Consider the following 11,830-nt stretch of genomic DNA (forward strand, 5'->3'; position numbering starts at 1 on the left):
GGTACCTCTTGTTCTACCATAAACAGTTTCTGGAGTACGAATAGTCGTCTTCCCTCAGCAGTGACGTCAGCAGCCGCTGAAACCCGACATCAGTGAGGACTGAAGCGGGCAGTGGGGTGTGTGGGGTGGGGCTGGGGTTTGGAAGGGAAAAGTAAACCATATCACTCATCCTTTCTGCCTGCGAGAGACACTCTAAAACCAATCTGCACTGAAATATTAGGGTGTATTTGATGGGGTGAAATATCGCAGCGTTGAGAACGAGAAGTGGAGTGTGACTGCGGAGGTTCTGTTGGAAGACGACGTGCTTCCTTCCTTCACTCCCACTTGGTCGCTCTCGTTCTTTCTCGCTCCTCCTTCTGTTGTTCCTGACAGGCAGGCAGATGGAGGGACAAATCTGTTGTCTTCATGTTCAGTCGTTTTGGAATGTTTCTGAAATCTGTGATTGCACACCCACACACCCATCTGTGACCAAGCATTTAAGAGGAGCAAAGATGTTTGCTTGTCTTATTTCTTCATATGCATTATTTTTGCCCTTAATGCAAAACAAGCTGTCAGACGGTATTAAGAATATTGCAAAGACGAAAAAAAGACTATAATCGTTGTTTGTGACTTTTTAGTTTTGAAAATACTATATGATGAATCTAGCACACATCTATTTTTTAACTAAGGAAAATTGCTTAGGAGTTGGAGAGGGGGGGGGGGTCGGGGAGTGTGGTTCTGGGAAATCTCTCCTTCTCTTTTTATGAGGGCAGGGAAATACATGTCTATTTTTCTATGTCATTCTGATCCTTGTTTCTGGTTTGTCGTGCTCCCCTCCAAACCATGTCATGTCTCCTCATAAGACTGTTGTGGAGCCTGCTTGACCTTTTTAATCGTTTTTTGTGATAATGGCATATTTGTTTTGCTGACGCATGGGTCCCTTATCATTGTTCACTCTGTGCGACACTATGGGGCTTTCGCCTAAAGGAGTAATCCTGTAAAATTAGGACGTTGTGTAAAATTGTGTCATAGCTATATAGTTCTCAGGCAGGACATGGGGAGGGGCGTCAACACGCTGTTACATTTCATAATGCCAAACCAGCCAGGAGATGGTATGGACGTACTCGTCTAGAACATACTTATGTGTATCGTCAGGACAAATTGTTCTTTGTTGTGGTGTTCAAACTTCTACTGGGAGCGCAGCTTTGATCAAACAACTTTTGAAGGAAAGAAATACAGGAAGTTCAAATGTAGACATTCCCAGGCCTTTATTTAAATGAACAGCAAGAAACAAAACAATTAAGCCCTATTTAAATAACCATTCAGCAGACACTCATATTCCGGAGTGACTTACAGAAGCATAAAATGTATATATTTTTAATCAGTATACCCTTTGTTCCTTTGATTCGGCAGCATGCTTACTTCTGCTATGGCACACCGGCCCCTCATAGAGGGCGCTCTACCTAATTTGAACTTTCTAGCAGGGTCCTTCCCCTCTTTAAAGGTTTACATGGCCGCCCTTATAGCGTGCTTTGAGGGACTCACTCCCAGGCCTACACAGCTTCCACCCGGCATCCAAACCTCGAGGGGCGGCTATGGCTGGGATTTAGGCTGTGGTTTCCCTGGGCATCACCTCATACCTTCGCCTGGTCGTCACACTCCCTCGTATGACAATGCTCCTGGCTGGGGGAGGTGTGGGAGGATTGGGGGGGGGGGTTCTTCAACAATGGACCGGCTTAAAGAGTAATGAAACCGAACCCATAGTGTCGTACCGAGGAAGTGACCGAAAGGAAACATTATTGGAATGTCTTTTACCCGAGTTCCCTGAAGGAAGAAATGTGGTGCCACACCTCTCCAATGGTGCGCCTACCTATTGGGATTAGTGGTCAGTGCGGAAAGTAAAGAGAATTTCATAGCAGCTGAAAGGCGTTTATTCCAGTGGGATGGGCGTGTTGAGCTTTCCAAGGTGCGACTGTGTTAAGTGGATGCAGGTGGTTTGAGAACAAACCATAGAGTGTTCTACCTTATTCCTTCCCTCAGGGAGTGGGTTTGCAGACATGACCTTTCCACGTGAATATGCTGTTAGGTGTTTGTGTCAGGAAAAGGTGAGCTCTGTTCCTACATGGTATGTGACTGTGTCCTGCCAGCGACTGTGGCTTGATCTGACAGTGTTAACCCCTGGTCACGTGTTGCTGTGTGTTTGCGTGTGCGTGCGTGCGCGCGCGTGTGTTTATGCACGTGTTGTGCGCGTGCGCATGTTTGTGTACTGAATCAGTACTTCCATTAGCATGCTGTCTACGATGGGTACATAGTTCTGTCAGATGAGGGGTATGTTTTTCACATTAATTATGTAAAGAAATGTATGTACAGTATGTATGTATGTATGCTTAAAAAAAAAGAAAACAAGGTATAAACTGAGTTCCTGTATCCATGTCGCTGGAATCGGCCAAGGGTCATTGTTAGAGTTCGACTACATCCCCAACACTTTATCTGCTGCAAGAACTGGACACAATGAAAATAAAAATCTATATCTATACTGTCCTGTGTGCTCAAAGATTTTATTTACATGTCAAAGGTGTGTATGTACATACAGGCATGCGTCATCTTCTGTACTTCCTTCTCTTCCTCAGTACTGTTTCTCATCCTGTTTTTTTTCTTTCACCACCTATTCTTTTCTTCAGACTGCTGGCATCACAGTGTCAGAGTTGTACCTGGGCTACATGATGTTTGGAGAAGTTGACCCTAGATGCTGATCTCAGGACAGGTTGGGACAAGGAAGGGGGAGCCGATCTGAAGTGCCTTCTCTAAGGGAATCGCCCCCCTGGTGTGGGCATGGTCTGAACCGCCTGGGGTTGAAACTGCCGTAGTGTCTAGTGTGTTTCAGTTGGACTGCCGTCAGAGAAGCTGGGCTGAGACGGGGAACAGATGATTTTGGGTGATGCTCCACAGTGGGGTGGGGTGGTAGGCGTGCAGAGGGCCTGGGGTACAGCCTGATGGTAGATTGTGAGAGGGGGTTTGTGCTGCTTCTCCCACCTGCCGGGCACTCTGAGGTCAGGGAAGCAGTGAACACACACACAGGTCTCTGTGGGACAGGAGGAGCGGCCTGCCGCCGTCACATGGTTCCCGCGGGGCAGAGACTGACCCGGCAGGCAGTCTAAAGATGGCACAGATGATGCTGATGAGGGGGAAAAAAGGCCTTTTAAGAAATACATTTGACTGGTCAGTGCCCTGCCCTGGGAGAACTTTTAAGTTAACGTTGTGCCCCGACTGACCTTCAGAGGACTGACTGTGCTTGTTGGGCTGTTGGCCCTCCGGCTGATCCCCATGGCCCTGGGTCTGTTTTCTCCGTGTGGCTCCTGGTTGTGGGCCCCTTCTTCTGGCCCTCAGCAGCACAAGCATGGCACCAGACATGGTCAACAGCAGCAGCGCCAGACACAAGCCCAGTGCAGAGTAGACCATTATAGCCGAGTTGGGCAGACCTTTGGGCAACGAGCCCCCCCTGGTGTTTGTCTTCTGTAAGACACTCTCGTCCGTAATCCTCAAGGTGGGCGTCAAGGCAGGCAGTTGCGCTGGAAGGAATGAAATTACCTCGGTGAAATGCTTATTTACCCTAGAATAACATTTAGTGAGTCTAAACAAACCCTTTTCTAAATGTCTGAGTGCGTATGCTGCTGCTAGGAGATGCTCAGAACAACATGTAAAACCCACATTGAGGGTGTTCCCGTTCAACACCCAGGGTGTTCCCGTTCAACACCCAGGGGGTTCCCCGCTTAACAGAGCTAGAGAGGATGTTGGCAGCCTCCTAAAGTGCACCCTTTTCTCTGCACTGCAGTGTTTTGGAGCAGGGCTATAGACCGTAACGTAGATTAGACATTTCGGCTGTGAAATCCAAGGAAGGGAAGGGATATATGGTACTTCAATGGGTCTGTTGGAACTTTTCACTGATACTGTAAGAGAATGAGAGTCATAAACAGGACAGCTAGCCCCAACAACTGCGATGAGAAAAGGGGTTTGCTAGGCGGTGTTACTTTTCGGATGGACTAGTGCTACATGCAATTGTTCACAGTCCCTGGGGGATCAGTTTTCACACTCACTCTGACACTGGTCTTCACACTCGGAGGGATGGCTGCCACACACCACAGCACACCTCATACACTTCTTCAGAAGCCTGTCGTAGAACTGACCTGGGTCCGCCTTACACCGCTGAGACACTGGCACAGTCAGACACAAGGGCACATGGATGAGCGGTTAGATGCATGGTACACTCACTAACCACTTTATTAGGGACACCTAAGTTAACACAAACAGCACAAACCTTGTCGCTGAAACCCGGTATGTAAAGCATGCAGACACATTGTTTGATGGTTACAAAGAGCCAGTTCAGCGTTTCCCTGCTTGCTAGCAGGTTTTATTCAACTAACCCTGAGTTTGTCCTACTCTTTAAATGAAACCTGCCATCTGAATGTCAGACAGGGCGTCCTTTTCTCGAGGAGCCACTTGAAGCACAAATACTCAGCAGAAATCTCAGTCTGGAAAGAGTGATCAGACCCCGCTTGGATGTTTTATGATTCCCTAATGATTATCTGTTTGAGCATTACCGTTTTTCTGCACAATCGATTTATCGTTTATCTGAACAATATTCCTGTGATACATTGTGGACATGCTCTCAGTTCAGAACAAATTATTTGTGTTGCAATTTTATGTATAACATTGGTGACACTGAGCAGATGTCCAAGGCAACCGTCCTTGTCGGGCTGTCAGAGATGTGACTCTTGCACTGAAACGTTTTCTGTACAGTTGTAGTGTTCCCAAGTCACAGACCCGCAAGACTCATCAAAAAAGAATTCCACAGAATTGCAGGGATCAGTTTATTTAGTATGAAGCTTTGAGAGTTTCATATTTTATGTTTTAGAGTTTCCCAGGGTGATTGGCTGCATAGATAGCACTCATACTCCTATCACAGCTCTTCCAGTAAATGAAGGAGAGGAGACTCAAGAAGTTTGGCATGTCTGTAAAAACTCTCACCAACTTCTACAGGTGCACCACTGAGAGCATCCTCTCAGGTTGCATTAATGCCTAGTATGGCAGCTGGTCCAATCGCAAGTCCCTCCAGAGGGTGGTGAAGTCAGTGGAGCGCGTCATCGGCTGCCATCTCCTCTCCGTCCAAGGCATCTACCACACATGATGCCTGAGGAAAGCACGGACCATCATCAAAGACTACAGCCACCAAGGCTATGGTCTGTTCCCACCGCCGCTGCCGTCTGGTTGACACTACCGGAGCATTGGAGCATTCACTTCCAGATATTATTTATTTTTTCCCTCAGACCATAAGGCTCCTGAACCAGCAACACTGATCTATGATCATATTGATCACACATGAACATTCCGGATGCTCTGATGTCTTTCTATGTACATTTAATTTACATTTAATGTACATTAGAATATTCTTTTGTATGTACCATAAGCATTATACACCCACATTATATTTCTAATGTTCAAGCCTTCTACCCATATTGTTCGTATTTCCCACCCTACTGTCTTAAAAATTTCTGTATAAAGATTGTATGTATATTATTGTTATTTTTTTGCTTTATATATTTCTTAATTCCTACTACATAGATGTGTGCCACGTCACAAAAATGTCACTGTTCAGAATGACGCTGTGTTATTCAATGCATTTGATCAACTCTGAACTTGATATTACACCCACACACATACATTATATAAATGAGTGGAAGACTCAAGATGTGACTTCCAACTGTCAAACTGTTTGACAGCTTAGAGTCATTCAAACCAGAGTTAAGGATTCAACTCAGAGTATGTTAACCCTGCTACATTAATTTGTTTACAGTACCCTTAGTAAGTATTGGGACAATTAAGCAATTGTTCTCCTTTTAGCTCTATACCCCCAAAAGCTTGGTGTTGTCATTACTAAGTGACAAAACAATCTGTACACAAATCCCCTCCTAAAAGTGGAGAATCTATATATTTATCTTGCATCATTTTATTTCAAATCCAAATTTTTGGAGTCCAGAACCAAAAGATGGACAAACATGGCACCTTGGCTTCTTATTAACCTTTCAAAGGTACATGTAATTTTCAGTGGTGAGTGCTGGCTGTTTACTCACCACAGTACTCAGTGCATCTGTAGTGCTGGTGGGGCTGCTGGCAGACCATCTGACAGGTCACACACACCCTGACCAGGCCGTCCCAGAAGTGACCCTCAGGGCAGCCTAATCCCATGGCTTGGCTCAGCTGTCAACCCACACTCTGACTCACTGAATGAGAGAGGGAGGAAACTCTGACTACCTAAGTGAGAGATGGGGGGGGGGGGGGGGGGGGCTCAGGGTGTGGACTTGCATGAATATTTTGAAGGGGACTAACCCTATCAGGAAAAAAGACCAGGTAAACCATAAAACCACTCATTGTTGGATAGTTTGGCGCGCGGACAGCGAGTTAAAGCAAAAGTAAAAAGTACAACTCTTGTCGCTGAAGTGGAAAGACCTTTGTGGAATAATAAAAATCAAGCAGAAACAGTGCTGTCACAGTGAAAACTAAATTATTTCAACTTAACTGATTGTGATAGACTGCATAATACATTTGGGTTCCCAAACTATACTGACATTTCTGCCAAGACAGGAAATAGCATCTCCGTGGGCGTACTGTTAATGTGTGCAGTTGTAGTGTGAACAAGCAGCACTACCGAGAAGGGATCTCCACATTCATCGTTTTAAACACAGAACCTGTCCTTTTCTGGAGATTGTCATGGCATAGCATTATCTTTACTGATAGCTAGCCAATTTTTGCAGATCTTGGCACTGAAGTGAAGGTTGCTAACCCCTTGTCTGAGACAAATTGTGTAACAGGTATTATAATTGATTGGAATGACTGCCGTATTTTGCTGTGACCGAATGTCTTTTTTGTTGATTATCTTTATTTCAGGGATTTCTTAGTCTAATTGTACTCTTTCAACATCCTTCAGTGGCTAGTCGGAAGGCATTACAGCTCTCCCTCACTGAATCCTTTAATGATGATTTATATTGGCCTCGGACCACCCTCCTCACTGTGTGGGCAAATTATTTCAACTTCTTGATTATCATGTTTGGTGATTTATTTTGCATAGCCATTGCCAAATTCATGCTGATCAACAATCTTTTGTCTCATATCCGTTGTTTGTTTTCTGATCTTCCCCTTGTTGATAGGTGACTAAGGGTATTCGCATGTGTGTCACTTCATATTTATACCCCACTGAAACTGTTTAAATGTTCATAATGTCTCAGATGTGCTTTAAAAAAAACAAAACACTTAAGTAGGATATGCTGTACATCTATTTAGTTTAGTTCATAAGATTTTCTGTGTGCCAATATTTACGACACACCTTTGAGAATCTTTGAGAATATTTTTGTCTTTTAACAATTTCACGTCAACTTGCTTAAAAGTCTAATATTTGGATTATAATATAAGTCTGATGAACAACTATGACTTTTTCTGGAGGGGGCGGCATGTTAGTTTTAGTACATTTTGTAAATATTTTGTAAAACAGAAAATAATTGATCCTGTAGGCTTTATTGTCCTGTTCAACATATTCCATCTGATATCATAAGAGAGGGCACCCCTCCAAGAACAGACTCTCTGATTTAAACAAACAAAAGCAAACTGCAACGCTCTACTAGGCACAAAATCACTGAGCTGGAAAAAGCACACATCCTCAACAAATTTAGCTACGTCACACCTTCATCAACTTAAGTTATTAAGTTGATGAATTATTATTTTCTGTGAATTTGCCTAAATCATTCCATAATACTACAATATAATTGTGATATGCTGATCATTGTGTCCTTTAACCCAATGTTATTAACAGTGTCTTTCTGGGTCAAAAACTGGTCATTGCAAATAACAGTAAGTACTGAAGGCATCATGTTGATTTTTAACTCTAAATATCCAATGAATAAGCCTTGTTTAGTTCGCGTTCAGTACCCTTCCCAAAGTGGACAATTAATAATGAAATAAACGCCCATCCATCTTTCAAAAACATATAAACCATGACCATCAGACCCATTAACCAACTCATATACGTGAATACAAATACATACTAGGAGGTAATGTGATATTAACATTATAATTTGACTTACCTACTAAGAGATGGAAGCCATCTTAGGAACATGCTTTGAAATGTGCTTCTCATGCACAGATCACAGATGACATGTATTTGAGCGAGGGGCTTATTTGTGTATAACCACAATATTTTTTTGGTGACTTCCCCCTTGTTCATAACGTGAGATGAGCTCCAGTTGTGATGAGTCATGCCTGATTTGTATGAAAAATGACTTCATTTGAATATGTATATAAAAATATGGGTTTGCGTATTTCGCCCCAAAACGTTTAATGAGTCATTAGGGTGGTGGGGTTACATTGTGTGACATTAGGGACCAGAAGGTTATTTCTACTGCAGCATTTTGGTCGAACATTGGTTCACATTAAGTTGCTCTTCAATAGGTCATAAAATAAGAGAGATTTATAGAAAATTTTAACGTTTTAGTTATGTGCTGTTTGGTTATTTCTACAGTCCAGTTAACACACAATTATTACTGTGATCTACTTTCTGAGTCATGAAAGAGGAAAATCTGAAATTTGTGACTTGCTGATATTTCCTTGTCCATGATCATTCAGAAGTTTGTGCTCTTTGTCAATTACTGACACAAAAACTTTGTCAGATGAATGTCAATAACTTACTTTCTTTACTGTAATAAATAAATAAATACTCTAGTGCATTTTTTAAGGCCAATTGGAGAAGAATTGCTGTTAATGTACAAAAAAAAAATGTAAAAGAAGAGGTCGTTCACAAAGATTACAAATGTAGCAAATTTCTTTCATAAACAACAACTAGTTTAAATATAAATGGCAGACACTAACACTATTTTAGTTTACTCAATCAGATTTAACCCTTGGTAATGCTGCTAGAATAGTTCATTCAGAGTGTTTTCTTAATTTTTGTTAACTATCAATTTTAAAATATGGATTGAATAAGCAACATTTCAGAAGGGTATTAAGAAGTAGACTTTTACCTTTATTTGATTATTAAATAATAAATATCTTAATTGTTCTACTGAAATATAAATGATTTGCTGAACAACGATTGACATTTCAGAGCCAGAAGGTTTTATTTGTGATTTTACCCCCCTAAAAAGATTTAGAAATGTCTCCCTTACGATAAATAAAAATAAATGAAAAATGCATAATGTGAAGGATCTAGTTTTGGTTTAGTTTCACTAAATATTCTGACATCTTGGACATGAATTCCTTGATGCTACTGTAAATGTCTCATTATGCATTGTGCAAGTAGAACCTTGTAGCCTGAAGGTCTTGATCAGTAAAATACTGGTCATGTTCGTGGAATTTGTAGACTATGCAGTACTGTATTGTGATTATGACTTGGAGAGAAATGCTAATCTAGACTCTTGCATGTTCATTGACTTCCAGGGCTATATCACTGTGCTATTTGATGGCATGGGCTAACCTGCCATGGATAACCAATACGCAGGCCATTTACTGTACTTTAAATCAACTTTTTTGTTTCCACATGCATATGATTTTTTTTTAGCTTGGGCTTCAACAACATACCATGCTTCTGCCCTGGCATTGGAAGATTTGAGTTGAACCTGGTCACATCATTACTATGCATATTCTCCAACCCCCAACACCCAGGTAAAAACATGACATCCTTCTGCTTTGATGTCAGCCCACCAACTTAAGGTCAGCCTTGACCAGACCGAGCCGCTTCTCCTGGCTAGGTCAACTGCTGTTCACATTCACTACTAGACCACAGTTCTTGCCTTTGGAGCAACTAGGGGGACTGCGCCTCCATACTCATGCACTGAGCCGACATCCCCGTGCAAGTTCTTTGTTCTGCCACCTGTGGTCTCTGGTCTGTCGCCGGCCCTACTAGAGGACCGCTATCTCATCTAGCTATCTTAAGATGAATGCACTAACCGTAAGTCAAGCATGGATAACTGGGCCTGCTGCATGACTACATGAACCCAGCCAAGTCAAAGCAAAGACTGTAAAATATGACCCAATGTGGCTGTTTGGCTCTCAGCTTTAAGGATTTGGGTTAAGGCTTTACCACAGACAAGTGCCTTGTCCGGGTGATGTAGCCTATTTGTCTTTCAGCCTAAAGATATCAGATAGTCTGCTGCTCTTATGATATCCAAGTAGTTCTGGCTGCTTAGATAACAACACATTTGTAATAGGGATTTTGCAATGAGTTGACAGCAAAGTAGATATATGTGTTGAGTCAGTGTGAAAGTAACACTGCCGACTTATCACTGAACCCTCCTCTGCACCTGGTGTAGTTCAGTAGATTTAATGTAGAAACAGACAATGTACAACTACAGAAACCTACTAACCTCAAAATAGGTCTACAAGAAACAGATGTTCAGTCAAATTGGAAGATAAAGGAAGATGCAAACATGTCATTCACACAAATTAAATGACGTAGAATTTCTGAAGTGAGACATTTTGTCTTGGTTTTGGAGTTTTTACTATATCTATTTCTATTTCTCCCATTTCCACAACTACAAACTTAAAACGTTTAATTATGAAAAAATCTGAAAAAGAAATGTCTAATGTATTACATTGCACCCATAACAGTTTTTTAAAATATCATTATCAATCTTTCATAAAAAACCTTTTTATATTAGAAGTTGTCACAAAGTGCTTTTATAGATACCCTGCCTTAAACCCCTGAGACCAAGCAGTAACCAATATTGTAGACACAGTGGCTAGGATACACTTAGTATGGTTGGGGTGTAGGAAAAACCTAGCGAGGAGCTGTACTTTGAGACAGTTCTGGTTCTGCTGGGGTAAAATTATAAGAGGTCATGAACTTTTTGAACCACAGCAATGTTTTTGCACGTTCAGATGACCAGCAGGTAAATAAATACAGGTGGGCTGTGTCCTGAGTCTTTAGGTAGAATCCAGATCAACTACACAACCAGGTGGACACGGACAGGGACGACTAGGTGGACACGGACTGGAACAACCATGTGGAGAAGGACAAGGATGACCAGGTGGACACGGACAGGAACAACCAGGTGGGCATGGACAGGGACGACCAGCTAGAAATCATCAGGCCAGGTAGCCCTGAGGCATAGTCCTTAGATACAACAGGCCACCAGAAAAATTACAGCATTCTTTGGATCCAAAAGGATACTTCAGAATATGAATCAGATTGTCCCTAGTCCCCCATCACATAACCTAAAGCAAGGCAATAGAATTGGGACTGTAACAGACAACATTCCTAGAGTGATATATACCCAGAGAGCCACTGGCCCAGACAACATACCTGGAGTGATATACAGTGAGGGAATACTTTTTTTTGATTCCCTGCTGATTTTGTAAATTTGCCAACTGACAAAGAAATGACCAGTCTGTAATTTTAATGGTAGGTTTATTTGAACAGTGCGAGACAGTATAACAACAAAAAAATCCAGAAAAACTTGTTTCAAAAATGTTAGAAAGTGATTTGCATTTTAATGAGTGAAATAAGTATTTGATCCCCTCTCAATCAGAAATATTTCTGGCTCCCAGGTGTCTTTTATACAGGTAACATGCTGAGATTAGGAGCACACTCTTATGTAGTGTTTTTTAAGTTAGGATTTGTTAAAGGACATCATTCATTTATTTATTTGGTATGCATTTCAGTAATTACATTTTTGGTATGCGATAATGTGAAATGTAAAAGCCGAAAGGCATTACTTCTTAGTTTTCGGTATGAGATCATTTTACAAGAAACATCATGGTGCTGTGCGGGAAGTTGAGAAACTGGTTTCATGATAATGATAAAGCCATG

General features: G+C 41.9%; 2 protein-coding genes across 5 annotated transcripts in view; one reads left to right on the forward strand and one right to left on the reverse strand.

Annotated features, from left to right (window-relative positions):
* usp22 (ubiquitin specific peptidase 22) overlaps positions 1-2,515 on the forward strand; it is a 26,393-nt gene extending 23,878 nt beyond the window's left edge. For all 3 annotated transcript variants that reach the window (XM_029119905.2, XM_029119906.2, XM_029119907.2), the window contains exon 13: positions 2-2,515. In XM_029119905.2, coding sequence (XP_028975738.1) covers positions 2-44 — 43 coding nt within the window. In that variant the 3' untranslated portion in view covers positions 45-2,515. The remainder of the gene's footprint in view (position 1) is intronic.
* LOC105006706 (tumor necrosis factor receptor superfamily member 13B) lies at positions 2,499-6,267 on the reverse strand. 2 transcript variants are annotated; one of them, XM_020046748.2, is made up of 4 exons: positions 6,108-6,267; positions 4,074-4,190; positions 3,252-3,548; positions 2,499-3,175 (listed from the first exon to the last, which is right to left on the reverse strand). In XM_020046748.2, the coding sequence occupies exons 1-4, from the start codon at positions 6,220-6,222 to the stop codon at positions 2,850-2,852; spliced, it is 855 nt and encodes a 284-aa protein (XP_019902307.1). In that variant the 5' UTR covers positions 6,223-6,267; the 3' UTR covers positions 2,499-2,849. The 2 variants fall into 2 exon arrangements, with proteins under 2 accessions (XP_019902307.1, XP_010863669.1); XM_010865367.2 differs by having other exon boundaries at positions 2,500-3,154.
* Positions 6,268-11,830: the final 5,563 nt, after the last annotated feature.

This window comes from Esox lucius, chromosome 5 (assembly GCF_011004845.1).
Source record: "Esox lucius isolate fEsoLuc1 chromosome 5, fEsoLuc1.pri, whole genome shotgun sequence".
NCBI classification, from domain to species: domain Eukaryota; kingdom Metazoa; phylum Chordata; class Actinopteri; order Esociformes; family Esocidae; genus Esox; species Esox lucius.

What these genes read in the sequence shown, in the direction of transcription:
- LOC105006706 (XM_020046748.2), bottom strand. Translation starts at nt 6,222, where the DNA reads ATGGGATTAGGCTGCCCTGAGGGTCACTTCTGGGACGGCCTGGTCAGG. An exon ending in CAGATGCACTGAGTACTGTG is followed by an intron (nt 4,191 to 6,107) that starts GTGAGTAAACAG and finishes TGACTGTGCCAG; the next exon opens with TGTCTCAGCGGTGTAAGGCG. An exon ending in GTGTGAAGACCAGTGTCAGA is followed by an intron (nt 3,549 to 4,073) that starts GTGAGTGTGAAA and finishes CATTCCTTCCAG; the next exon opens with CGCAACTGCCTGCCTTGACG.